The sequence below is a fragment of the Suncus etruscus genome, chromosome 14 (genome assembly GCF_024139225.1).
Source record: "Suncus etruscus isolate mSunEtr1 chromosome 14, mSunEtr1.pri.cur, whole genome shotgun sequence".
NCBI lineage: Eukaryota > Metazoa > Chordata > Mammalia > Eulipotyphla > Soricidae > Suncus > Suncus etruscus.
In genome coordinates, this window is record NC_064861.1 from 79,331,822 (window position 1) to 79,359,195 (window position 27,374).

General features: G+C 43.2%; 1 protein-coding gene and 1 non-coding gene across 2 annotated transcripts; one reads left to right on the forward strand and one right to left on the reverse strand.

Annotated features, from left to right (window-relative positions):
* The first annotated feature begins 13,483 nt into the window (after positions 1-13,483).
* On the forward strand, positions 13,484-22,706 carry CEBPG (CCAAT enhancer binding protein gamma). Its single transcript, XM_049786678.1, has 2 exons — positions 13,484-13,602; positions 20,977-22,706. The coding sequence occupies exon 2, from the start codon at positions 21,073-21,075 to the stop codon at positions 21,523-21,525; it is 453 nt and encodes a 150-aa protein (XP_049642635.1). The 5' UTR covers positions 13,484-13,602; positions 20,977-21,072; the 3' UTR covers positions 21,526-22,706.
* LOC126029125 (U6 spliceosomal RNA) lies at positions 17,164-17,270 on the reverse strand. Its single transcript, XR_007502778.1, has one exon. It is a non-coding gene; the product is annotated as a U6 spliceosomal RNA (small nuclear RNA).
* Positions 22,707-27,374: the final 4,668 nt, after the last annotated feature.

A 27,374-nucleotide genomic window follows, 5' to 3' on the forward strand; every position in this document is an offset into this window, starting at 1 on the left:
ATATTATATTATATTATATTATATTATATTATATTATATATACAGAAAGACTAAAATGTACCTTTTGAGCTAGAGCAACAGCACAGAGCATTTGCCTTGCACGCGACCAACACAGGATGAATATCGGTTCGAATCCCAGTTTCCCATATGGTCCCCCAAACCTGCCAGGAGTGACTTCTGAGTGCAGAGCCAGGACTAACCCCTGAGTACTGCTGGATGTGACCCAAAAATTTAAAAAAAAAAAACCTTTTAAGGGAAAATAGAGTACGGGGTGTGAGCAGGGGGTTAAATAAATCTTTTAATGAATCACTGTGAGGTACACAGTTAAAAAGTTGTTCATGACAGATTTTCACTCATACAATGTCCAACACCCTTCACCAATGCACATTTCCCACCGTCTATATTTCCAGTTTCCCTCCCCACTGCTGCCTCTGTGGCAGACATTTTCCCGAACTCTCTCTCCTTTATTTTTTAGACACTGTGGTTTGTAATATTGTTACTGAAGAGGTATCATGTATATCACTCTCTCTCCTTCCAAAACTCAGTTCTTGTCCAGAGTGATTGTTCCCAACTTTCACTGTCATAGTGATCCGTTTTCTGCCCTCAATGCACTCTCTTGCTGTTTGCAACTAGTTTCCTACTATGAAATGGTCCTGGCTTTCATCTCTATTATTTTTGGATATTATTACCATACATTCTCTCTCTCTCTCTCTCTCTCTCTCTCTCTCTCTCTCTCTCTATATATATATATATATATATATATATATATATATATATATAGGTATATAGATACAATCAATGAGTGCCATCATTCTATGTTTATCAGAGGTCTGAGTTCACTTTTTTGCATGTAGTTGACCAGTTTTTTCAACATCACTTGTTGAACAGGCTTTCCTTGTTCCATTACATATTTCTTTTTGTTGTTGTTGTTGTTGTTTTGTTTTGGGGCCACACCTGGTGATGCTCAGGGGTTACTCCTGACTATGTGCTCAGAAGTCGCTCCTGGCTTGGGGGACCAAATGGGACGCTGGGGGATCGAACCGCGGTCCGTCCTAGGCTAGCACTGGCAAGGCAGACACCTTACCTCTAGCGCCACTGTGATGGTCCCCCATTACATATTTCTTGTCCCTTTATCAAAGAGGAATTGATCATATACCTGAGGGTCTATTTCAGGATATTCAAGTATATCCCATTGATCTGAGGATCTGTCTTTATTCCAATACCAAACTATTTTAGCTACTTGGCAGTACAGTTTGAAGTTGGGGAAAGTGATGCCTCCCATCTTTTTTCCCCCAAAGGATTGTTTAAACTATTCATGGAGATTTATTGTTCCATAAGAATTTCAGGAGTATTTGATCTATATTTTTGAAAAAATGTGATAGGTATCCTTATAGGAATTTTACTAAATTTGAAATTTGTACAATATTTTGGGGAGTATTGCCATTTTAATTATGTTAATTTCCCCAATCCATGAGCAGTGCATAAATGCTTAATCCATCAGCATTTCCTTGTCCTCTTTTATTTCTTGAAGCAGTGCTTTGTAGCATATATATGACATACATGTATATGACATATATGTATATGACATATATGTGTATGACATATGTGTGTATATATATACGTGTATATATATATATATATATATGTCTTTTACCACTCTGGTTAAGTTGATTCCAAGGTACTTGATTTTCTTTTCTTTTCTTTTTTTTTTGGTTTCTGGGCCACACCTGATGATGTTCAGGGGTTACTCCTGGCTATGCACTCAGAAATCGCTCCTGGCTTGGGAGACCATATGGGGTACCAGGGGACCATATGGGACACTGAGGGATCAAGTGGTCCATCCTAGGTCAGCGCGTGCAAGGCAAACACCCAAGGCAAATGCCCTATGCCTGCGCCACTGCTCCCAGTTCTTGATTTTCTGAGGCACAATTCTGAATGAGATTGTTTTTAATATTTTTTCTTTTATTATTTGCATATAGAAAGCCATATATATTCGCATATTTATTTTGTAATCTGCCATTTTACTATACAAACCTATTGCTTCTAGAAGCCTTTTTGTAGTCTTTTAGGATTTCCCTAAATAGAGTATCATGTCATCTGCAAAAAAATGAGAGCCTGACTTCTTCCTTTCTGAACTACATGCCCAGAATATTTTTTTCTTGCTAATTGCTATAGGAATTCTAGTACTATATTAAATAGAGGTGGTGAAAGTGGGCAACTTTGTCTGAGTATATTATTTGCTGTGGGCTTGCAGCAAATGGCTTTGGCTATATTGAAGAAAATACATTCCATTCTCATCTTGTTGAGTTGTTATCATGAATGAGTTCTGAATCTTGTCAAATGCTTTCTCTGCATCTCTTGATAAGATATTTGACTTTTATTTTTTCTTTCATTGATATGGTATATTATGTTGACTGACTTGCATATGTTAAACCATGCTTGCATTCCTGGGATGAATCTTGCTTGGTCATGGTGTATGACCTTTTTGATGAATTGTTGGGTTCTGTTTGCTAATATCTTATTCACGATCTTTGCATCTATTTTTGTCAAGGACAATGGCCTATAATTTTTTCTCTTTTTTTGTGGTGTGTCTGCTTTTGGTATCAGGGTGATGTTAGCTTCAAAGAAACTTTTTGGGAGTGTTTCTATTTCCTCAATATCCTGGAAGAGCCTGAAAAGAAATGATTGGCAGTAGGTCCTTTTTAAAGGTTTGAAATAATTCACTAGTGAATCTACATGGGCCTGGGCTCCTGTTTTGGGGAAAACCTTTGATTACAATTTCAATATCCTCAATATTGATAGATCTGTTTTGATATTTCAAATCATCATGGTTGGACTTGGGAGGTTATAGGAGTTTGAGAATTTATTCAGTTCTTCTAGGTTCTCTTGTTTTTTATTTTTGTTTTTTTTTTCTTGTTTTTTTTTGGGGGGGCCACACCCGGCGTTGCTCAGGGGTTACTCCTGGCTGTCTGCTCAGAAATAGCTCCTGGCAGGCACGGGGACCATATGGGACACCAGGATTCGAACCAACCACCTTTGGTCCTGGATCGGCTGCTTGCAAGGCAAACGCCGCTGTGCTATCTCTCCGGGCCCAGGTTCTCTTGTTTTATGGCATAACACTTCTCACAGTAATTTCTGATTATTTGAATTTCTTTAGTGTCTGTTGTGATATCTCCCCTTCATTTCTGATTTGATTTATTCAAGTTCTCTCTCTTTGTGAGTCATGCTAATGGTTGCTAACCAATCTTGTTTATTTTATTAAAAGAACCAACTCTTGCTTTCATTGATGTTTTATATTGTTTTTATTGGTATCCAGTTCATTAATTTCTGCTTTAAATTTTATTATTTCCTTCATCCTGCCTGCTTTCAGCTCATTTTGTTGGTCATTTTCAATTTCTTAAGCTGTGTTATTAAGTTATTTATGTAAGCTCTTTCTTCCTTACTGATGAATGTTTTGAATGTTTTTTCTTTTAATAATGCTTTTGCTGTGTACCATAAATTCTGAAAATTCATGTCCTCATTTTTATTTGTTTCAAGAATCTTTTAATTTCCTCTTTTATTTCCACTCTAAAATGGCTGTTTAGTAGTGAGCTGTTTAATTTCTAGGTGTTAAAGTTGTTTCTTAATTTGTTTGTAATTAACTTATTTTCTGTGCATCATGGCCTAAGAAAGTATCCAATAAAATTTTCTATACTCTTGATTTTATGAACATATGTTTTGTGGGCCAGCAAGTGGCCTATCTTGGAGAATGTCCCACGTATATTGGAGAAGAATGTGTATTCAACTTTGGTGGGGAATAAAAAGCCCTTTATATATCTAATAAACTCATCTCTCCCATTTCTTACTTCAAAGCCATTATATCCTTGTTGGGTTTCAGCCTGGCTGATCTATTAAGAGGTGACAGAGTAGTGTTGAAGTCTCCGATTCTATTGTGTTGCTATTGATGTCTTTCTTCATGTCTATTAGCACTTTTTTGAAATGTTTTGCTGGTCTTTCATTGGGCGCATATATGTTTTTTAGTTTGGTTTCTTCCTGATGTATATATCCCTTGATTATTAAGAAATGACCCTTTCTATCTCTTATAAACTTTATTAACAGGAGTCCTCTGATATTAGTATGGCTACCCCAGCTATTTTAGAGAGTTATTTGCTTGAAGGATTGTCTTCCAACCTTTGACTTTGAATCTGAATTCTCTCTGACTATCCAAATGTATTTCTTGCAGGCAGTGGAATGTTGTATTCAATTTTCTGACCTATTTTTCCACTCTGTGTAGTTTAATTGGTGCATTTAGTCCATTGACATTGAGAGAGATTATAGTCATAAATTTTATGCCATCGTTTTTTAGAAATTTGATGTATTTGTGGGGCTTATCTTGCTTTAAAGTATCTCCTTTAGTTCTTCTTTTAAGTTGGTTTTGAGTCTGTAAAATCCCTAAGTTTCTTTCTTTTTCTTTTATTTTTTTCTTTTGGTTTTTGGGTCACACCCAGCAGCACTCAGGGGTTCTTCCTGGCTCTATGCTCAGAAATCTCCCCTGGCAGGTTCGGAGGACCATATGGTATGCTGAGATTCGAACCACTGACCTTCTGCATGCAAGACAAATGCCCGACCTCCATGCTATCTCTCTGGCCCCATCCCTAAGTTTCTTATCCATGAAGCTGTGTATTGTTTTTTCAAACCAAAATAAGAGTCTGACTGAGTGAAATTTTTGGTGAGGCATTTCTTTCTTTCTTTCTTTCTTTTTTTTTTTGGTTTTTCGGGCCACACCTGTTTGATGCTCAGGGGTTACTCCTGGCTAAGCGCTCAGAAATTGCCCCTGGCTTGGGGGGACCATATGGGACGCTGGGGGATGGAACCGTGGTCCTTCCTTGGTTAGCGCTTGCAAGGCAGACACCTTACCTCTAGTCTAGCGCCACCTTGCCGGCCCCCGGGGTTTTTTATTTTAGTTTCTTTTAACTGGTATTTTTTGGGCCTCCAGGATGTGGTGCATGCATTCTTCAGCTCAGGAACTTCTCAGCAATGATGTCTTTATAAGTTGCTTTTTCATAGGGGTTTTCTTCCTGGCTCTGTAAGACACCAGTGATTCTTCTGATGTTTCTGTTGAATTCATCCCAAAGTTCTGTTGTCATCTGTTCATTTATTTTGAGGATTTTTTCATCTCCTGTTTATTTATTTTAATACTCTTTTCTATCTTCTTACATTGTATGGAGGTGTTATGCAGCTCATGTTCGAGCTCACTAATTCTTTTCTCAGGAGCTGTTACTCTGCTGGTGATGCTTCCCAGTGAATTTTTTATTTCATTTACCAAGTTTTTATGCCATTTCTGTTGAAAGTTTTCTCATTTCTAATCTCATATCCATTTGAGTCTTATTAGTTGTCTGTCCTTTCCATGGTTTCTTTGAGCTCCTTTGATATCCTCAACATTGCCTCTCTAAAGTCCTTATCAGGGGCCGGGCGGTGGCGCTGGAGGTAAGGTGCCTGCCTAGTCTGCGCTAGCCTAGGACGGACCGCGGTTCGATCCCCCGGCGTCCCATATGGTCCCCCAAGAAGCCAGGAGCAACTTCTGAGCGCATAGCCAGGAGTAACCCCTGAGCGTCACAGGGTGTGGCCAAAAACCAAAAAATAAATAAATAAATAAAAAAAAATAAAGTCCTCATCAGGGAGGCTGATATGAGTTATGTCTTCAGACCTATTATCTTGATGCATTAAGAGTGTTGGGGTTCTTTGCTGCACTCCCATTGTGATCATTGAAGTGTAGTGATGTTTTTTATGTATTGTGGTGGGCTAATTAACTAGAAGAAATGTGCAGCTGCAGAGCCAGACAGAGCGGCCACATTCTTTTGAAGTGTACTGACTAGGTGTGAAAATGGCTCTTCATTTTTTTTCTGTTTTTTTTTTTTTTGGCCACACCCAGAGTTGCTCAGGAGTTACTCCTGTCTCTATGCTCAGAAATCATTCCTGGCAGGCTTGGGGGACCGTATGGAATGTTGGAAATTGAACCTAGATCTGTCCTGGGTTGGCTGCATGCAAGGCAAACACCCTACTACTATGCTATATCTCTGGCCCTAAAAATGGCTCTTCTAAGTCATAAAATGAACCCCACTACTAGTCTGTCTGTCTCTGTTTCTTGGGACTGTGTGGCCAGGCCAATGTGGGGTTTTATTGTACAAAAAAAAAAAAAAAGATGGATTAAATGAGTAAAGAAAAGATTTGGTCACTGTTAATAGGTCTAACTCTTCTTGGTTATTTATTTTCTAGAAAGTATAAAAGGAGAATTTAGCAGATTCTATCCTTTAAAAGTTTCCATCATGCGGATAACTTTTCCAAAAAGAAAGTTTTGTTTCATGGTTTCTTAAAAAAACTTCAAGCCTCTCCAAAAATCAGTGGCCTTGTTCAAGATGATACAACCTCTCTGAAAGGATTTTACAGATGTAAACATTTACTCTTCATGCTCATTGGGTCTGCCCCATTCCTGTGTGCACAGATGAATTGTACTATTCTGAATATTCTTCCCCATACCCCTTGTCAATAAGCCCAAACAGTGGGGCGTGTGTGTGTGTGTGTGTGTGTGTGTGTGTGTGTGTGTGTGTGTTTGACACATGTGGGGGCACAAGGAACTAAGCTCATGATGTCACAACTTCATGCTCAACCTAACTCCTTTAAGTCTCGGAGCCAGCTTTCAGATTTCTAAACAATCCGTAAATACACAGACAACATAATGAACTTGGATATATGGGAAGTGTACTATAAGGAATATTCATAATATTTAACCCATACTGCTGGGTATATATGCAGCAGTATTAACAGTAGTTAACCCATAACTCTGCAGAACTCTGTGACTGTGCATATTTTTATATTATAAAGGGCTTTTCTCTTTCATGCAAATATGAAATTGGGGAGTATATCCTAAGACAATATATAGCGCCTTAGCAATGATTCCAAATAGTGCTTCTAAAAGCAAGATCAGATGTTTCAAGTTACCCTCATAGGCGTGGAAAAAAAAATACACCACCTTGCCAGAGGAACTGAGGCTTCATTGATGTGACATAGCATGATAACCACTGTAGGTGCTGACAGACTGGTCAGCCTCAAACTTCTCTGTCTCCAAAGTCACCTTTGCTGAGTCACCATGTCAGTGCAAATCCTGATTTCCATCATTTTGTCATTTGAAAGCCAGGCATTTGAGCTGGGTGCTGAGCTCTTGCCTGGAACTTTTGCATCTTGAACTTTTAGTACTGGCCTTTTTTGAGAGACTACATATATGAAGAAAGAGGTTGCCAGTAGAAAAATGAAGCCCGCAGGCACAGAGACATAATGACTCTCAGTATTTAAGTTTTGGGGTTTGAGTGGTCTGAGTTTTTATTTTGTTTTTGTTTTTTGGGCCATACCTGGCAATGCTCAGGGGTTACTCCTGGCTGTCCGCTCAGAAATAGCTCCTGGCAGGCATGGGGGACCATATGAGACATCGGGATTCGAACCAACCACCTTAGGTCCTGGATTGGCTGCTTGAAAGGCAAATACTGCTGTGCTATCTCTCTGGGCCCAATATATTATAAAGTTAATTTATAAAATACTTCACCAAGCTAGTTGGAGATATATGTTAATGACCTTTGTTAAAAATAAAAATTCAGGGCTGGAGTATGATAGTGCCGCAGGAAGGGCATTTGCCTTGCATGTGGCCAATCTGGGTTTGTTCCCCGGCATCCCATATGATCCTCTAAGCACCACCAGGAATGATTTCAGAGCACAAAGCCAGGAGTAACCCCTGAACACCACTGGGTGTGACCCAAAGATTAAAAAATAAACCTTCAGGAGCTGGAGCAATGGCACACAGTGGTAAGGCATTTGCTTTGCATGTGGCTGACCCAGGACAGACCTCAGTTCAATCCTTTGGCATCCCATATGGTCCCCCAAGTCAGGAGCAATTTCTGAGTTCATAGAAAGGAATAATCCCTGATGTTACCGGATGTGGCCCCAAAACTAAAAACAAACCTCAACTGAGTAAAATGTAAAAGCTAATGGAAGTTATGCTATATTTGCACAGCTCTAGAGATTCACTCTAGAATTCACATTTCTGGAAAGAGATGTAAGTAAGCCAAGTCGTGAAAAATCTTGGGTACACTGGCCATGCAGCAGAAAGCTGGCTATCTCAGGAGGAGAAGGTGGGCCAATACTTGGCCCTGCCAAAGCCACTACTGCTGCATCCATCACCAAGAATCGTCACTTTGCTTAAGGCCCTGCTTCACTACTCCTCCATGATTTTCTTTTTTAAAAAAACATTTTAATATTTATTAATTAATTGGTTTTTGGGCCATACTCGGCAATATTCAGGGATTACTCCTGGCTCTATGCTCAGAAATTGCTTCTGGAAAGCTTGGGGGACCATATGAGATACCAGGAATGGAACTGGGTCCATTACGGGTCAGACACATGCAAGGTAAATGCCTTACAATTGTGCTATCTCTCCGGCCCCACCTCCATGACTTTCTTCTGGTACACCAATCTAACTAAATTTTAGTTATTCCAGTATTTGGGCTGATATTATCAGGATATTTTGGGAGCAAGTGTGGGCACCATCTCTCTCCCTGCTCCCACCACCTCCTTCTTCTAGGAGACCTGGCAACTGAGAACATGCACCACAAATACTGCAGTATTAGTAATCATGTTTTGAATGTCTGAACAACTTCATTTGTTTGATGCTTTTATAGGGATGAAACACAAATTTAACAGAATGGACAGCTGACAATAAGACCTTTCTCAACCTTCTGCCATTGTATTAATGAAGAATGAAGATACAATAATTGAAGATTATTGAAGATACAATAATTTTCACAAATTTGCTTGCCACTATACTTGATTTTTCTTTTCTTCTGTTTTCTTTCTATTCTTTTTTTTATTATTTTGTTTGTTATTGTTTTGGGGTCATATCTGGTGGTGTTCAGGGGTTCCTCCTGGCTCTGTGCTCAGAAATCGCTCTGGCAGGCTAAATGACAATATGGGATGCTAGGGATCAAACCCGGTTCCATCCTCACTCAGCCATGTGCAAGTTAAACGCCCTACTGCTGTGCTATCACTCTGGCCCTTCTATTCTTTTTTAAATAACTTTGCTCTCACTTATCTGGAAATAGATGTATTATGGTCAATGATGTCAACTATGCGATGCATTTTCTTTAAATAAAGTAAAAAAAAAAAAGCTAATGGCTTAAAAAAATCAATTCCTGAATCAGGCAGCATCTCTTAAATAACAGAGATGAATGAGCTGAGAAATTGCACAGAGAGAAGGATTTTCTAGGACAGGAAGGTTATTAGCAAAAGAAAATTAAGCTCACCATTTGGGAAACTCACTTTAAGAATGCTGATTAAGAAATGCCAGCGGGATTGGATTCAGCCTCTAAGAGGCTGCATCTGCAATCAGTCACATATTAAGTCTTTGTGGGGCTTAGCAGAAGAGTCCCTCTTAGATTTTTTTTTTCATTCTCTCCATCAAAACCCAACCTCATGCACACGAACAGCCAATCACTGGCCTATGATTGCTAATAGACTGAAGTCAACCCTGTTACCTAAACAGTCTCACTTCTCAAAACAAAAAATAAAACAAACAAACAATAAAATCCATGATCCATATCTCTGGTCACAGGTGGTTCATTTGGTATATTAATAGTCTGGAAACTTTCCACATACATATTTATAACTACTTACAAATTTTAAGTACTCAAAACACATTTACGCTAAATCCTTGTTTGCACACTAAACTTCTACTGATTTGATTTTCAAGCAAACAGAGACAGAGATCCCTTGCCGTGGAAACCAATAAACAATGAGTAAGTGAGAGAAGGATTCTGAAAAACATTTTTTGAGATAGTGTGTAGGGTTAATTAACATCAAAACCTTCCATGTTTCTTCTGTGTCTGAATCATCAGTGCACTAGTAAGTACAGCTAAGCCCTGTTCTGAAGTGCATTACAGTCTAAGTCTACAGATATAAGTTGTTTATAATTCATGTATGGGCATCTTAGTAATGATAGCTAATATCTTGAGCTCTGACCTTGTACCTGGAAGGCACTGTCCTAGGGGCCTAACCAAGTCCTTTAATCTCTTCACAATCCTACTGGAGAGATACATTTTTATCCACACTGATGACTGAGAGCTTAAGCAACTTACTTGAGGCCATAGAACCAGAAAGAGGTGAAACTATATAGGAGAGTTAACATCGAATCCATACCTGTTAAGACACGAAGGCACTTGGGCCAGAGAGATAGCACAGGGATAGAGGCCTTGAATCCCAAAGATTCTAGTGAGAATCACCAGCACACACACTCCCAGGCACAGAGCCAGCAATAGACTCAGCACTCCTAGGTGTGGTCCCAAAACAAAAACAAACGAAAGAAAGAAACGAAAGTACTTAATCATAGTAGCTCTCAGGTAACCAGACTATACAATGAACAAGAATCTATGTCTAAAGTCCTTTGGAGAATATCTTTGTAATATTTTTTTGTTTGTTTTTGGGTCACAACTGGCAGCGCTCAGGGGTTACTCCTGGCTCTACACTCAGAAATCGCTCCTGGCAGTCTCGAGGGATCATATGGGATGCCGGGATTTGGACCACTGTCCTTCTGCATGCAAGGCAAACACCCTACCTACCTTCATGCTATCTCTCCACCGCCCCCCCTCCCCCGTAACTTTATTTTTTGAGGAGAGGTGGCTATGAAGGACATCTGGCAGTATTCAGGTTTTACTCCTAGTTCTGTTTTGACGTGCTTCTCAATCACTCTTGATTGTTCTCAGGGGACCATATACAAGGATGCCAGGCATACAAACAAGGGTCACCAGGATGCAAGGCAAGTGCCTTCAAGTCTATTTTCTTGGCGTCTGAGGGAGATTTTAAATTATTACTTGCTTAAAATTATTTTCTTTGAGGTTGTAGCATTTGTATTGGACATCAGTGAGGCAAAGACCTACACTCCTTTAGGGGCTGGAATGATAGCACAGCAGGTAGGGCCTTCACATGGCTAACCCTGCATCCCCTACGGTCCTCCCCTGAGCTCATTCCTGAACACAAAAACGGGAGTAACCCCTAAGTACCACTGGTTGTGGCTCAAAAACTGAAAAAAAAAAAGTTTCCTTTAGGGGCTGGAACAATAGTATAATTTGTCTTAATGTTTGGTTAACCTAGGTTCAATACCTGGCACCATATACCTTGACCAAAAAAAATAAAAGTTTCTTTTATAATGATAGCTTGTGTCTCTGTGACTTGTGGTAAAGCAGCACAGTGGATCTCCTTGATCCATGAAACACACCCAGCAAGGCTTAGGGGTCACACCTGCAGTGTTGGGAGACCAAGCATGCTCTTGCATCAAAACATGAGCTCCAGGGACTGGAGCAGTGGTACAGTAGGCAGGGTGCTTGCCTTGCACATGGCAGACAAGGGTTCAATTCCCAGCATCCCATATATCCCTGAGCCCACCCAGAGTGAGAGCCCAAGTACATTGCCAGGAATGATCTCTGAACATAGCTGGATGTAACACTAAAACAAACACCAATAGTGAAGCTACTTGAGATCCTTTGCTTATTTCTTTGAGATAGAGGTAAAAATTTCCCAGGCTCCTGTCTCAGGGGGGTAATCAGACACTTAGGCCAAAATTCCTTGCTAATCTCACCTATCTCATGGGACAATGGATTCAGCCACACTGGCCTTAAAAATTCTATCATATGAGCAGTAGATAAGACATTTTCTCTGAGTGGCACATCCACTTTCTCTGTGCCACCTAGCCAAGAGTTGTGTCTTTCAGGCCTTCCCTAAGCCACAGGCCAGTTACCTTCTGTGTCAGCATCTTGTTCTTCTGGCAGAAACCACCAAGATGCTCACTGACAAAGTTATGCAATCACTATTTGCCTACATCCCTGGCTCTAGGTGAACGTGCCAGATGGGGAGGGTGGTGTTTATTCTTGATGAATCCCCTGCACCAACAGCTTAACTCATTGTTGGCACCAGGAAAATACTTATGAGTAGAAGAATTCAGCTCCTAGTTGAAGAGGAAAGAAAGACACCATCTTCTTGGCCTTGACCAAACCTGTGGAGTGTGGAAAGCTTGTTCAGGCAGACCTAGAAGATACCCCAGCAGCTTGGCAAGTGGTTAGCTAATCAGAGGAGACAGGAAGTGACCTGTAAAAAAATTCTCCCCAGACACTTTAGGCAGATTAGAAAATGGTCAAGATAAAATGATAATTTCTAGTCTGAGCTAGTGCTAAAACCTCCATGGGAGGAATTTCAGCTCTGAACAGTGAATGTTTTGGGTGATAAATTGTTATTCAACCAAAGATGCTACGATAGTTGTATATAGTTTTGGGTGGCAAACGTCTTTATTTGACAATGATTTTTTTTTTTTTTTGCAAATATTTCATGATTCCTCGAAACAGTCTTTTATGGAGAGTTGGTTGCATAGTTGGGCAATGAAGAAATGTTTCCTCTTTCAAAGACTAGTTTTTGGACGATAAGAATTGCTAAAGAGGAAACAATCAAACCTATCTGGCGGGCAGACTGTGCCCTACACCCAAGGGCACTGCTTCCTGGTTTTTTAGAAGCTTTCAGATCCGCCTGAGAATCGCCCTTAGTAGATCAATTAAACTAGATTGCCATTCAGAGAGTCCAGATTGCCTTTGGATCCGTTTGCCCTGAAGAAAAGGAATGCAATTCATTTCACAGTAACATTCTACTTAAGCCCTACGCTGGACAAAAACTTCATTTTATTAGTTTTTTGTTTAATTTTAGAAAAAAAATCATTATCAAGTCACTGCATTTACAATATAATTCATAGTTGAATTTCAGGAGTCCAAGAGTCCAACACCAATCCCATCACCTGTATCTAGTTCCCTCCAGGTTGGCCTTTTCAATAAAAGTCCATAACTCTTATTGTTTTGTTTTGTTTACTTTTGGATGATGCTCAGGGGTTACTCCTGGCTTTGTGCTCAGAAATCACTCCTAACTTGGGGGAACCACCAAAAAAAATAATAATAACAACTCCAGGATTCCCTTTGAGGGGCCTAGCACAGGAGAGAAGCATCCATGCATCTGGGTGTGGGGACAACCAAACTCAGTAATTCATAAAGCGTCATTTCAAGAAAAGCTGCTTTGCAAAGACAGCTGCTGATCTGGGGGTGTCCAGCAGCTCCAGCTCAGGTACTAGCGAACCCCTTGGCAACAACAGCCAGCAACAACCCTTGGGGACCCTTCAGCTCCATCCAGCCAGCCAGCCAGCCCAGCGCCGCGCCGCTCCTTAACGCCGTGGACCACGCCCCCGCCCAGTGCCCGCCTCCCGCCAGCTAGGCTGCTAACGATTGGTTGTGGGCGCTGCCCGTCACGAGGGGGCGGGCTCTTGGCGCGCACGCTCGCCTTCTGATTGGCTGAGGCGGCGGCGGCGGCGGCCACGCGCGCGCGGCCGGGGTGAGCAAGGGAAGCCGGCGGCGGCGGCGGAGGCGGAACGGGCGGAGGCTGCGGGTTTCGTAACCGTCGCTCCTCCTCGCCGACTCGCGGGGTTCGGGCCGCGCCGCGCGGGGCCGCTCGGAAGTGAAGGCCGCCTCGGGGCGGGCGGGCGGGCTGGAAGCGCAGGTAAGGATAAAGGAGGCTGCGGGCGCGCGGGCGGGTTCGGGGAAGGAGAAGGCCGCGGCGGAGCCGGCCGCTCGCGTGGGCGCGGGCCCGGCCCGAAGAGACCGACACCCGGCCCGGGGCTGGCCGGCTCGCGGGGAAAGCAAAGGCCCCGCGCGGCGTCTGATGCAACCTGCCGGCAACACCCTGTGGGGCCGGGCTGAGCTCATCATCCCCTGGCCGCCGCCCAAAAGCTCTTGGGGCTCCACCTCCGACCCCCCCCATGCACCCCTCGTTTGGGGGCACCCTAGCCGGGCTTGCAGGACCACGAGGGGGGACCCCCAGAATCTCAGGCCCATGCATGTGTTGCAGCGAGCTTGCATTGGCTCACCCTGGGGATGAAGGGTGTTCCCCGAAAACGCCCAAATTGGACTTGCAACCTTCCTGGCTTTGCCTTTTTTAAAGCTCAGGATGCGGGGAGATAGACAGACAGATAGATAGATCGATCGATAGATAGATAGATACATACATACATAGATAGATACATAGACAGATACATAGATGCATAGATAGATGATAGATAGATAGATAGATAGATAGATAGATAGATAGATAGATAGATAGATGGATGCATGCGGGGATCGACCACCAATGCTGCTCTGAACTAAGACGCGGACTCTGCAAACTGGGCTTTGCAGGAAAGCAAACCATTGGTGCTTTCTTCCCGGGCTCTGATGGAACGTGTGCATGCAGCAGGCCTGAGTTTGGCAAAGCAAAAAATAAAAGAGGAGAGAACCAGGAATAAAAGCATGGGGGAAGGGGACACAGTTTGTGAGGGTGCTGTCGCTGTCAAGGTGCCCCCTCTGCTGCTAATGGCGACGCACCTTTTCTTTTCATCCCTGGAAAAAAAAAGTGTCTGCCCTTTCTTTCCGCTGAAGCTTACTTTAGCCTGCCTGTGTTTCTTCTCTGCTGCTTACAAACGGGTTTGGTCCTCCGCTCTTTGTGAGTTGGCTGCTGTAACCAGGCAGCTCAAAGTAGGATTTTTCTTTTCCTCCAAAGGCTCTCACATTGGTGGGTTACACAGAAGCTGGCACTTCTGACCCCCCCTCCCACCCCCTGAAAACCTGAATGCTTGTTTGAATCGATCGTCCTTTATTCTCTTAGGATGTGTCACTTCCAAAGGAGCTTTGGAAGGAAAATGCCTTAATGACATCTTCCCCCACCCCATTCCATCTTCATCAAAAGGTGCACTTTCAAAACTTAAAATCCGGCCTAAAGTTATCACTTGAGTGTCTCTTCTGGGATAAGCTCTCTTTAAGGGTGTTTCTGTTTCTGGGCAAATGTAAACAAAGCTAACTAATTATAGGACGCGCAGGAGGTAAAGTTCTTCTAGTCCTTTGAATCTCCTGCTGCCTCTGGCCGGATCACTTGCTGATTCATTCATTTTTAAGACCTGCCTAAAACACATTGGTGGAAACAAAACTTCCTTGTCTCACCCCGCCTTGGAATTCGGAAGAGTGATGCTGGCTAGTGAGGAAGGTGCCCTGATCCCTAGGGGGTTTACATGGCACAGGGACTGCCCCTGGGGAAGGCCAAGAGGACCTTCAGGGGATAAACTCAGTCTTGGTAAATGGTCATGGTTATGATGAGTGCAGGTGCTTCCACTTGCAACTTCTTGTGCATTGTTAGGAAGAGATGCATCAGGTGGACTGTACCCAGTTGCCTTTTTGCCTTTTCTGTCTCCCCTCATTTTTTTTTTTTAATGAATTAGTCCTGGGGCCAGAGTGACAATATGCATCCAACTGGGTTCGATCTCCAGCACACCATATGGTCCCCAAGCTCTTCATGAGCGATCCCTAAGTGCAGAGCTAGGAGTAAGCCTTGAGCATTTTTGGGTGTGGCACAGAAACACACAAAAAACAAGGAAGCTAGCAGGGCAGCCCCAGAAGCCCTGTTCCCAAGGGTGTTTCTCCCATGCCACTCTAGCATTGACAGTGAGGCAGCATTGGAGCACTGAGAGTTATCACTAGGAGTCATCACCGGGCTGAGCAGAAAATAGGTTCATACTTCGCAGCCCAAGGGAGAGAAGTCACAAATGAAACTGTTTCTTTAGTTACACTACTTGCATTTTTCATTGTTTCGCTTTTGCTTAGGAGATTATGATACTAAGTCTCACTTTTATGACAGTTCTAAAATTTATATTTAACACATAATTCTTGGGCTCTGCAGCAGGAGAGAGGACTGCAGAGCCCTTACCAGGGTCTCTGCAGGGGAAGCACTGGCACTGAAGAGGCAGCGGCAGGAGTGGAGTGTGCCTTGGCTCCAGAGGGTGACACCCTTGGATCCCTGTTAGGTGAACCCCAGGGACAGTGTAAAGGGAGAGAACCCCTGAGAGATGATGTCAGCTTGAGGTAATCTTTGGCTTTGGGATGGAGAGGGCCCTGGGTGTGTGAGAGGACTTGGTTTTTTGTTTTGTGCTTTGTGTGTGTGGGGGGGGGGGGATGGTATATTAAATTTTAAGATACCAATGATTATTGAATCAAAGATTGGAATGTTTGTGATGTGGACCTTCCTTGAGAAAATAGGACAAATTGTTTGGAGAAGAGTCAGGTTGATGGAGGTTGCTGCTCTTTGAGAAAAGCGTGAGGGTTAGGAAAATTCTTTTTTTTGGGGGGTGGGGGTGGGGGGAACCACACCTGTTGATGCTCAGGGGTTGCTCCTGGCTATGTGCTCAGAAATCGCTCCTGGCTTGGGGGGACCATATCGGACTCCTGGGGATTGAACTGTGGTTCATCCTAGGCTAGCGCTTGCAAGGCAGACACTTTACCTCTAGCATCAGCGCTCTGGCCCCATGGGTTAGGAAAATTCTTGACAGGTTTATTCACAAAAATGAAACTTGAGAAAAGTCTGTTCAGTTTGATTTAGAAAAGTCTGCCTTTTCCATGTGTGACTGTGTGTAATTTGAACAAACATTGCTTGACTTAAGAAATAGGACTATGTTTTGTTTTGTTTTGGGGCCACACCCAGCTGTGCTCAGGTCTTACCCTGGCTCTAGGATCAGGGATCACTCGTGGGCCAGATCAATAGCACAGAGGATAGGACAATTTCTTTATACTTTGGCCAAACTGGGTTCAATCCCTGGCATCCCATATGGTCCTTCAAGCCTGTCAGGAGTAATTTCTGAGCTCAGAGCCAAAAATAACCTTGAGCACCGCCGGATGTGGTCCCCCCAAAAAAGGGATCTTTCCTGGCACTGGGGAAATCTTATGTGGTGCTGGAGACTGGACCTGAGTTGGCCTTGTACAAGGCAAGCACTCTACCCATTCGTTGTACTGTCACTCTGGCCTCAGAAATGAATTTTGTAAATAACACCTATTTACTTCTGTGCACGTGTGTGTGTGTGTGTGTGTGTGTGTGTGTGTGTGTGTGTGTGTGTGTGTGTGTGTGACACTAGATGATAGATGATGCTTAATGGTTACTCCTGGCTCAGACCATATGGGAATCCAGGGATCGAACCAAGGTCAGCTGCATTCAAGGCAAATGCCCTGCCCGCTGTACTCTAGTCCCTCACTTAGTCCATTCTTTTTATATATGGAATGCTTCACGAATTTGCATGTCATCCTTGCACAGGGGCCATGCTGATCTTCTCTGTATCATTCCAATTTTAGTATATGTGTTGCTGAAGCGAGCACCACGTAGTCCATTCTGAAGTCCATTTTAAGGTGTCAAAGTTCATTCATCTGTTGATGATTGAAACTCAATCATCAACAACATTTTGACTATATAACTTTATCTCAGTGACTTTAAAAAAAAGTTCAATGTCATCCTACTCACTTTTCTTTTTCATCAGACTCACTTTTATTTTTATTGTTTTTTGGGCCACATCTGGCTGTGCTCAGGATTTACTACTGGCTCCACACTCAGGAACCACACCTGAAGGGCTCTGGGGATCATATGCAATGCCAGGGATCAAACCCAAATGGGCCACGTACAAGGCAAGTGCCTTACCTGCTGTATTATCGCTCCAACCCCTCACATCAGACTCATTCTGGGATATCAGAGCCTGTCTGTTCCTAGCTCCCAGTTCAGGTCTAGGTGAACTTGTATTTTTCTGAGTGGTCAGGGACCCCATTGGAAGACTTGCTCCTGTTCTGTTTTTTCAGTGCTTCCTACCAGCACGATCCACGTACAAGAAAAGGAGGCTCTTCCCTGCTTCCTGAGTATTGAGCTTTGCTATGTGGTATTTATCCACGCAGGAGCTGGACTTTCAAGTACAGTGCAACAGCCAGATTTGAATCGACATTTTTCTGCCCTTTTTAGATGCCTAGAAAAGCTTGTGGAAAGAGCAAAAATGCAAAACAGAGAAGTGGTACAGTGGGTAGGCTCTTGCCTTGTGTGTGGCTGATCCAACTTTGGTCCCTGGAGCTCCGTAAGTTCCCTACATCTTTCCAGGAATGATCCCTGAATACAAAGCCAGGAGTAAGCCTGCCACGGCCTTCCTTCCCAAGTTTTTTTCCTCCCAAAGCAAAACGACTGTAAACTGTAAAATGCTTACAGTCATAACTGTATAAAACTTACTGTATGCTTTCACAACCAGCTATTTATTGTGAAAGCAAAAATAATCTTAGGAACTAGGTATTTAAGATCACTTAGCTGTTTGGCTTTCTCTTCTGGGTTCAGTTTTTTTTTTTGGGCCACACCCGGCGGTGCTCAGGGGTTACTCCTGGCTGTCCTGGCTGTCTGCTCAGAAATAGCTCCTGGCAGGCACGGGGGACCATATGGGACACCGGGATTCGAACCAACCACCTTTGGTCCTGGATCGGCTGCTTGGCTGTGCTATCTCTCCGGGCCCTGGGTTCAGTTTTTTTAACGAGTATCTCTCACTTTTTTAAAAACTACTTTCTTGGCTTGTCTTTGGGTGAGAATCTTTCTCTTTGTTATTTTAACATTCTTGATGCTCTTCTCATTCTTATTCCCCTTCTTACATCTTTACTCTTTGTAGTTTGATAACACTCCTGATTTCCAAGCCACGGGGCTCATTTTCAAACCCTGGCCCACTGGTCACCTGGGCCGGGCAAGTCAGGCTGTGAGAGAGGTTGTCCTTTGTGCAGAAGGGGTGTGGACACCGTGAGTGTGGTGCTTACAGGAAGAGCTTGGTGTGTGAGTCAGACGATGTCCTGCACTCTGCACCTCTCACTTGCACGTAGGGAAATTGAAGCCCGGTGAAGAGAAGGTCAGTTTCAAAGTGAGAGTGGGACAAGAAATGCCCTTCCTGGATGGCATATGAAAAATAAAGAAGGTATAAGACGTAGTTATGATAACGGGGGGGGGGGGGAATAATTAAGCTTTTAAAAACTGAGGACAGCAGGACAAAAGAATGCAGAGGGCTAAAGGGAGGGTAAACTCTTGGCCCTAGATGCTAGAAATGAAGATGGAAAGAAATGGGGTGCAGGGAGAACTAAGAGGTAGGGCATAAGGTTGTGCGGCTGGGGCTCGGGCACATTGGTGGTACAGAGGTGAAATATCTGTGTATCTGAGCCACAGTCAGTACCACTGTAAGGAGGTGACCCAGACTACAATATCCAACTTTAAAATGGGCCTGTCCAGGAGGCAGGCACTGAGGGGTGGGGGTGGGTGGAGCTTTGTGTGCCTGAAACTATTAGAAACAACTTTGTTAATCATGGTACCTGAATAAATGTAAGTTTGGAAAATGAGCTAATACTTAAAATCACTTTATGCCAAATAGGAAAGCAATGGTGTAGATGGCTAATAATACCCCAAATCTTTCAAGTGAATACTGAAGGGCCACTTTTTAACTGGAATGAAAATTGGCAGCATTCAAATGGGCTTGTGACCACTCATGGTTTCTGAAGCGGAGCTGTCAATGGTGGCTTGGCAGGGAAGCATTCATTCCCTCTTGCCTTTGTGTTACTGTAGCAGGTGACCCAGGGATCCGGCTAGCTCTTAGGTTTTTGTAAGCATCTAAAGTAACTATGTAGATGGACTTTTCAAGATTTAAAAGAAGCAGATAAACAAATAGTGTTTATGCCAAAAGGACCTGGCTAAAGATTCTGGTGTTTGCTCTAGATTTTCTTAAGCACAGTGAGATGTACGCTTTTCAAGACTGACTCCGGTTTTTTCCTGCTGATGTGGTTTTAGCAGTTTTGTGGAAAGTGTTAAAAGGAGGACATTTTGCGACATCTTGGTTGATATGGTTCAGTGGTTTTGTCTTGAGGCGCCAGTGTAATGACAGGACAGGTGTGTTTGTTTTTATTACTTCCTGATGCAACTCTGGGGACCCCGTGGGCCTCAGGGAGTCTCAGCATCCTAGTTTCTGAACCGTGGTTTCCCTGCTGGAGGCTGCACTGTAGGAAAGCTCCAGAATGGGCTCCAGGCCCCAGAGTTGCAGCGGCATTTGGTTGGCCCCAGAGTTGGCAGGAGCATTTGGTCTAGCCCAGCGTTCATACTTCAACCTGCTTAGCCTGTGCGTCAGCAGTGCCTGGCAAGTGATTTTCAACCTTTTACCTGCGCACCAGCCCCTTCCTGGACAGGTGGTTGCAGACCGTTGTTCCCGCCAAGCTTCCTTACTGGCTTCATTCGAGTTTTGGCTTCTTTCTTTGTGGTTTCAGGTGGACTGTTGATAGGTACATTTATTACATCAAGGAGAAAAATTGCTGGTAGAAGCATGATGGGAGTGGGAGTAGGGCTTATTGGGTTCTCGGAGCCCCTAGGTCTGCGGTTCAAGAAGCAGGAACATTCAGTAAACTCTTAGGAACTGAGATCAATCAAAAATATTGGAGAACCCAGGAAACCCTCAAAATACCTTATCAAGGTGAATTTGGTGAGAAAGTCAAATTCTGCTGACTTTGATGGCAGTGGAGGCACTCGAAACGAACACAACTTGGTATCGGTGGTACGGGAGACTAGGTATTTCCCGTGAGCTTTCTGTCCTGCCCTGCCTTGACCAAGAAAACTCACCCCAGCTGTTTGCCATCATAATGGAACTCTGCTTTTCCAGGTTTCACCTCGACATCTCAAATTGCACCCCTGGAATATTGCCAAGCACTATTAGTTCTTTTTGTGCTACCTAATTAGTGGAATTCTTTGTTACCCCCTCCCCCCCCCCCTTTTTTTTTTTGCTAACAATCACAGATGGGCAGTCCCCAAAGGGGATTCAGGTGGGCAGAATTTGGCCTTTACAGGGCTTGCATACCCATTCATTTACCTTTTGTAGGCTAAATGATTTTGACTTTTGAGACGTTGAAACAGTTGGCAGCTGCTAGAGCCTTATTTCATCCTAATCAATTAGTGTTGGCCTGCTGTTCGGGACATGAACATTTAATCTCATTTGATCTTGTCATTTCAAATATTTTAATGCCATTTATTTTTTTTAACTAGGTACGTGCGAAGATTTCTTGGCACTTCAGCGTGGAAACCATTGATCACCTTGCCCTTGTTTCTGTCTGTTCTGGGTTGGTAAGGGAGAGTGCCCAAATGAGCAAGATATCGCAGCAGAACAGTACTCCAGGAGTGAATGGAATAAGTGTCATTCATACGCAGGCTCATGCCAGCGGTTTGCAGCAGGTTCCTCAGCTGGTGCCCGCTGGCCCTGGAGGCGGGGGCAAAGCGGTGCCTCCAAGTAAGCAAAGCAAAAAGAGCTCCCCTATGGATCGAAACAGTGACGAGTATCGCCAGCGCCGAGAACGGAACAACATGGCGGTTAAAAAGAGCCGGTTGAAAAGCAAGCAGAAGGCGCAGGATACGCTGCAGCGAGTCAATCAGCTCAAGGAAGAGAACGAACGCTTGGAAGCAAAAATTAAGTTGCTGACTAAGGAGTTAAGCGTACTGAAGGATTTGTTTCTTGAGCATGCACACAACCTTGCAGACAACGTGCAGCCCAGTAGCACTGAAAACACCACAACGAATTCTGATAACACAGGACCGTAGATCTCATGCCCCCCTGGCTCCCACACTTAGGGCTTGAACGTTAAGGGCGTGACTGCACCGCTCCTGTCAATTCCTGAGCAAGCGAGCACCCTGTGCTCTGTGATTGCAAAGGCCCCCTGAAAGGGCTTCTCTAGCATCAGCACTGAAGAGTTGACAAACCTCATGAGAAACATTAGCCTTGTTATTTGATACCCAGTTTTAAATGACCGTATTTTTTTTGGTGGGGTCTAAAGAAATTTTTTTAAGGCATATATGGTAAAAACAAATCGACCCTGGATCACGATGTTCTTAATAAATCTTTATTTCCCAAGAAATGTTTCTTTTTTAGGTTGTCAGAAGGATTTGGGAACTGGCATTTCACCGAGGAGGTTTTTGGTTTGATTGGGTATGGCTAATTGGATTAAGGTAGTTGAATGCAATCTATCTTCTCTTTGTGATTTTATTCTAAATTTTGTATTAAGAGGCCTTAGGGCTATCGAAACCAATCACTTTGTAATTTTGGAGAATTTCATGTCTAGTATAAACTGTTTTAGCAAAAATAGCACGTTGATGAATAGTGATGGTTGCTTTAAGAAATCCCCTTGCATTCTAAAAGTAGCATGCAGCCAGTTGGTTTCAAAAAAATAGTTTTGAGGAAACAATCATATTTTTAAAAGGAAAAGAAATGCGTATTCGACTTAGGCTTTTGAGCTACTAGATTGGCATTCATTTTTTCCTTAAGAAGTAAAATAATTTGGAAGTTTAGAAAAACTTGGATACACAATTTTTAGTTCCTGCCGTTTCTAGTGAAATAAGCATTTTTTGGAGACTGTTTTGACTGCCAAGTTAGTAGACGAAATACTAACACGATTTGACCACACAAGCTAATGATTAGGAGTAAGTTTCTTTGTTAGATGATCTAAAATGGGGTCATTATTTTACATGAATTTATGTCAGAATTTGATCATAATCAGTTGATTAGAAAAATATATCAACTCCATGCCCTCTCCCAAAATTGTCTAAAAAACTTGAAAGTCTGACGTTTTAACCTTTAATTTATTTTCTTTAAACATCTTTTTATATTGTTTTTGTGGTATTTTTTTCCTAGTGTTAGTGGGGGTGTTCTTCCAGATGTTTTGTGCCATTGCTTCTGTTCATTGTTTGCTTTTTTTAAAAAATCGAATAAATTATTGTAGAACAAACGTACTCAGGATATCTTGTTGACATTTTTGTTGAAAATGAAAACAATGGCAATCACCAAGTTGGGACTTTTAGAGTATGGCTTTTTATATCAGTGTTGATTGTTCTTGTTGGCTTTTTTGTTTCTTTCTTCTTTAGCACAATTTATAGTTGAAATTTGTAGACTTTAGTGTGTTTTCTTTTTTTGGGGGGGTTGGGGTTTTTGGGTCATGACACCCACCAGCGCTTAGGGGGTTACTCCTTTTTTTTTTTTAGGGGCTACTTCTGGCTCTGCACTCAGAAATCGTTCCTGACAGGCTCAGGGGACCACATGGGATGCTGGGAATCAAACCAGGGTCCATCCTGGGTTGGCCGCATGCACAGCTAACGCCCTTCTGCTGTGCTACCACTTGGCCTCTTTTGTGTGTTTTCTTTTCTGTACCTGGGCTGTTCTCAGGAGTCCCAGTTACATTGGATTACAACATTGTATGAACCAGGTTTCTCTTCTGAACTTGGTCATTTTTTTTGTTTATTTGTTCGCTTTTTTTTCGGGCCACACCCGTTTGATGCTCAGTGGTTATTTCTGGCTAAGCGCTCAGAAATTGCCCCTGGCTTGGGGGGACCACATGGGACGCCAGGGGATCGAACCACGGTCCTTCCTTGGCTAGCGCTTGCAAGGCAGACACCTTACCTCTAGTGCCACCTCACCGGCCCTTAACTTGGTCATTTTGGACTAAATTGCTGTTTCATACCAGAACCTATGATAGCGTAACCAGGATGTAACTCGAGTTGAACTATAATGTTCAACCTCAATGTTTGAGTTGAACATCTTTTTGGTGTAAGATGTTCTGTGTGCTCTTCCTTGGGGCAGGAGTATGGGGCACCTCACCATTCAGCAAAGCCAAATGAGCCCCATGGCATGTGACAGAGCTCAAAGGGTTGAACTCCGTGAGACAGACTAGGGCTTTCATTTAGTCTCCACAAGTTTACCCTGGGATTTTAATCTACTCATAAACATTGATGTTTTAATACTTAGGATATACAACAAAAATCTTAGGAAATCCTTAATAGCTAATTGATGTTATGTGATTTTATTAGCATTGCTGTTATGTCATCTGAATCTTGAAGCACCTCAGATAGATAATACAGACGTTTCAGTCTCAAAGGAAAAAAACCTCAGATTGATATTCCATGAAGTTTATGGTTCAAGCTATATGAATTGATTTAACTCTCTTTGGAAAAGAATCTCTAGGGTAATCATGACAACTTTGTATTCAGTTCAACATTGAGATCAGAACATACAACTGGAAATAAAACATAGATTGTTTCAAATTGTCTTGTTGACTGTGCAAATCAAAACTGTAGAGCAGGCAGCCATGCCTAGAACAAAAATGTAAAACCACTGTCTTGAATATCTCACTAAATGTTTTGGGAATTGAAGTTTATAGTTTGATAGATTCATCAGTATGAAGTGGAGGGAAACCAGAGATGGGGAATGGGTAAATGTAGAGCTTTGGGAATCGTAAATTGACTTTTGAAACTTTGGTTCTGTATGTTGCTTATGAATTTTTGGGATGGATTCCGTCCCAGGCCCCACTGGTTAGGAATGAGGCTTTAGTGTAGCTGTATAGTCTCATTACTGGTGTGCACCACTGCCCGGACTGCTCAGGCTCTGCAAATGAGCTCAGAGATTAGGGTCATTTTGACTTAAGCTTTCAGTAAATGTCACTGGGATTTTGAATTTCATAAATGTGAAACTTTCAAACACAACAACCTAGAAGTATGTGCAGTTTGATATTCAATCCTGAAAGGTTAGCAAGCACCTCTCCAGGTTAATGGATCCCCATTTGAGGGCTTGGAGCGTCTACCTAACTAGCCAACCCAGTTAGCATGTTTCGTTGCCTTCAATTAAGTGTTTTTTGATGTCTTGGAAATAGGAAAGTTTTTTTGTTTGTTTGTTTGTTTGTTTGACTAAAGCTAGGAAGGAGAAAGTCCATTCTTCAGCTGTTAAGTCTGCCTCAGGAAACTTACTCATTTGTTCTTTTTGTTCCTGACTCCTCAGTTTGTGAGATTGCTCTATTTTTTTAAATATAATTTTATTTCTTTGAATGAATTTGAAATAAAAAAAAAAACCCACTTTGGAATAAAGCCTGCATTCCTTGTGGATTTCTTTATGATACCAAGATAGCAGTGGGTGTGGTGTGGTTCGGACCAGCAATCATAGGCAGGTGCTCCTTCTGACCCAGGGCAGGGCAAAGTGCTTCCACATCCAGGTTGCCCTTGGTGGATGGGGGGTGCAGTTTACTCTGGGCGCATGGAGTTAGTCTTTGCCACTGGGGCTCAGACAGAAATGTATGTTGGTATAAAGCGAGCACTGACTGGCCCTCCTGGAGCTCAGACACTGCGTGACGTCATTCCACTGACAGAATGACCGGAAGTGAGATACCAGGAAGAGAGAGATACCAGGAATGAATGACATTGTCAGCCTCTTTCTAATAAAATGCCAGATTAGGTAGGTATATGTACCAATATTTTCATTTACATGATGCCAAACAAATGCCTGGAAAGGAATTCACAGGTACTCAGTCCAAGAAGTTGGTGGAATGTTGCAAGGAAAAGTGCCATCTAGGTATTTTTTCTATGATCCTTCTATCTTGGGAAATTTCTACTTTCCGCCTCTTCGTGAAAATGGAAAGACCGTAATGAAATCTACGAGTATTTATGTATGCCTCACCTCAGTTACATATATTAGTTGTAATTTATCATGTAATAACTGGGGAGCAATTTCAGGGATGATTTCTTTGTGCAGGTGCCAGCTTTTAAAATACTTTTCAGACATGTCCCTGTGACGCCAGGATTCCCCATGCATCTTACACGTGGAGAACACCAAGCCCCAAATAACACTCTTAATCCTCGTGGGACCCTAGGCTAGCCTGCCCAGAGAATTGGGATCGTTCTGATGGGGTATGGAAATGTCGAAGTCAGTACATACATGGGCATACTCGCTTCAAGCTGCCCTTTCCACCTTCCCCTCCCCAGTAGGGGAGGACAGACTGTTAAGTCTGTGTACCCCGGAGTCTGTGTACCTCCCCCAAGCTTATGTTTCCATGGTTCATAGGCTGAGGCCCATTCTCTATGAAGTGACTCCTTGTGACCTGAGATTTCTTTCCTTCAGTCTCTCCTAGTTTTGCTAAGTTCTTTCTACCTCAGGGCCATGTTCACTTCCTAAAGCCTCTGGAATACCTTGTCTGCATCTCCCCTTCACCCCATCCCACCCCAAGCCCCTGCTTTCTGCACCAATTGGAAAATGCCTTTCTGGACGGTTGTAGTGGCGAGTACTTATACCTCTAGGAGATGGAAGACCCTTACTAAGCAGGGAGCATGTTCTCAGAGGTACACAGTAGACTAGAGGCTTTGCTGATTTTGGTCAGCATGGCATGGCCTTCTAGAAGGGTCTGATTGATTTCTGTAGCTATGCAATTTCTGCAGACTTGGGAACTGGATATACCTCTAGAATCTGGGCTGGAGTGCTTGGCTCTAGTGCCTACAAAGGTGCCCTTTGATTACCAACCAGGGCTGACCTAGAGCCCCACTGCTGGCATTGTCTCTGACAAAGCATCCAGTGGCTATTCTTTGTCTACTTGCTTGAGGACACATGTATGTGAAAGGGGATTCTGGTATGGGCATCTGGGGAGAGGAAGAAGAAAGATGCATGATGCGTGCAGTTGGTTTTTAACGAGACCAAACCATTCAGAGGTTCACCTTAACTGTTTTGCCTTGGGCGGGGAGGGATTGAAACCCTGTATATTGGATGTATCTATCACATTGACAGCTGTGAGTTCCATGAACTCCTAAAAGACTGCTCATACAGGGGCCAGAGCTATAGCACAGTGGAGCGGTAGGGTGTTTGCCTTGCATGCTGCTGACCCAGGACAGACCTGGATTGATCCCTGGCATCCCAAATGGACCCAGGAGCCTGCCAGGAGCAATTTCTGAGCACAGAGGCAGGAGTAACCCTGAGCGCCCCCCCCAAAAAAAAAACCCAAACAAAAAGAAAACAAGACTGCTCATACAGTCAGTACTCAAACTTCATTCACAGATTACTAAAGGATTGTATTCTATGCCTCAGAAAACCTTTAAGAATGGATGCGCATTGGGGCTGGAGAGATAGCATATGAGCGGTAAGGCTATGCAGCCGATCCAGGACAGATAGTGGCTAGAAATGGATGTGCTAGAGGGCCAGTGACGTCACCTAGTGGCCAACTACTGCTGCTCAGACTGGAGATGGGACCACACTCGGCTCCTCTCCCAAAGAGGTGGATGTCAGGAAACTTAAGAAGCAAATAAGGCATAGTGACTTGGAACTGAGGTTGTTTCACAGCTGTGTGACCCTAGCACCGATCACTTTTGTGTTACTGTGCTAGGGAGTAATTTGTACTAACATCAGTGACTCAGAATGCCTCTAGCTTGAGCTGCAGTTTTCCCATCCCTCCTCATGGCTGCATCGCACTTGTTTATGTCTTGGGGCCACACCTGGCAGTGCTCAGGGGTCACTTCTGCTTCTGCACTCAGGAATTATTCCTGGTGGTACTCACGGACTATAGGAGGCACTGAAGCTTGAACCCAGGTCCATATTGCAAGGCCTGATAGTACCCACTGGACTTACTATTGCTCTGGGCCTCACTTGCTTT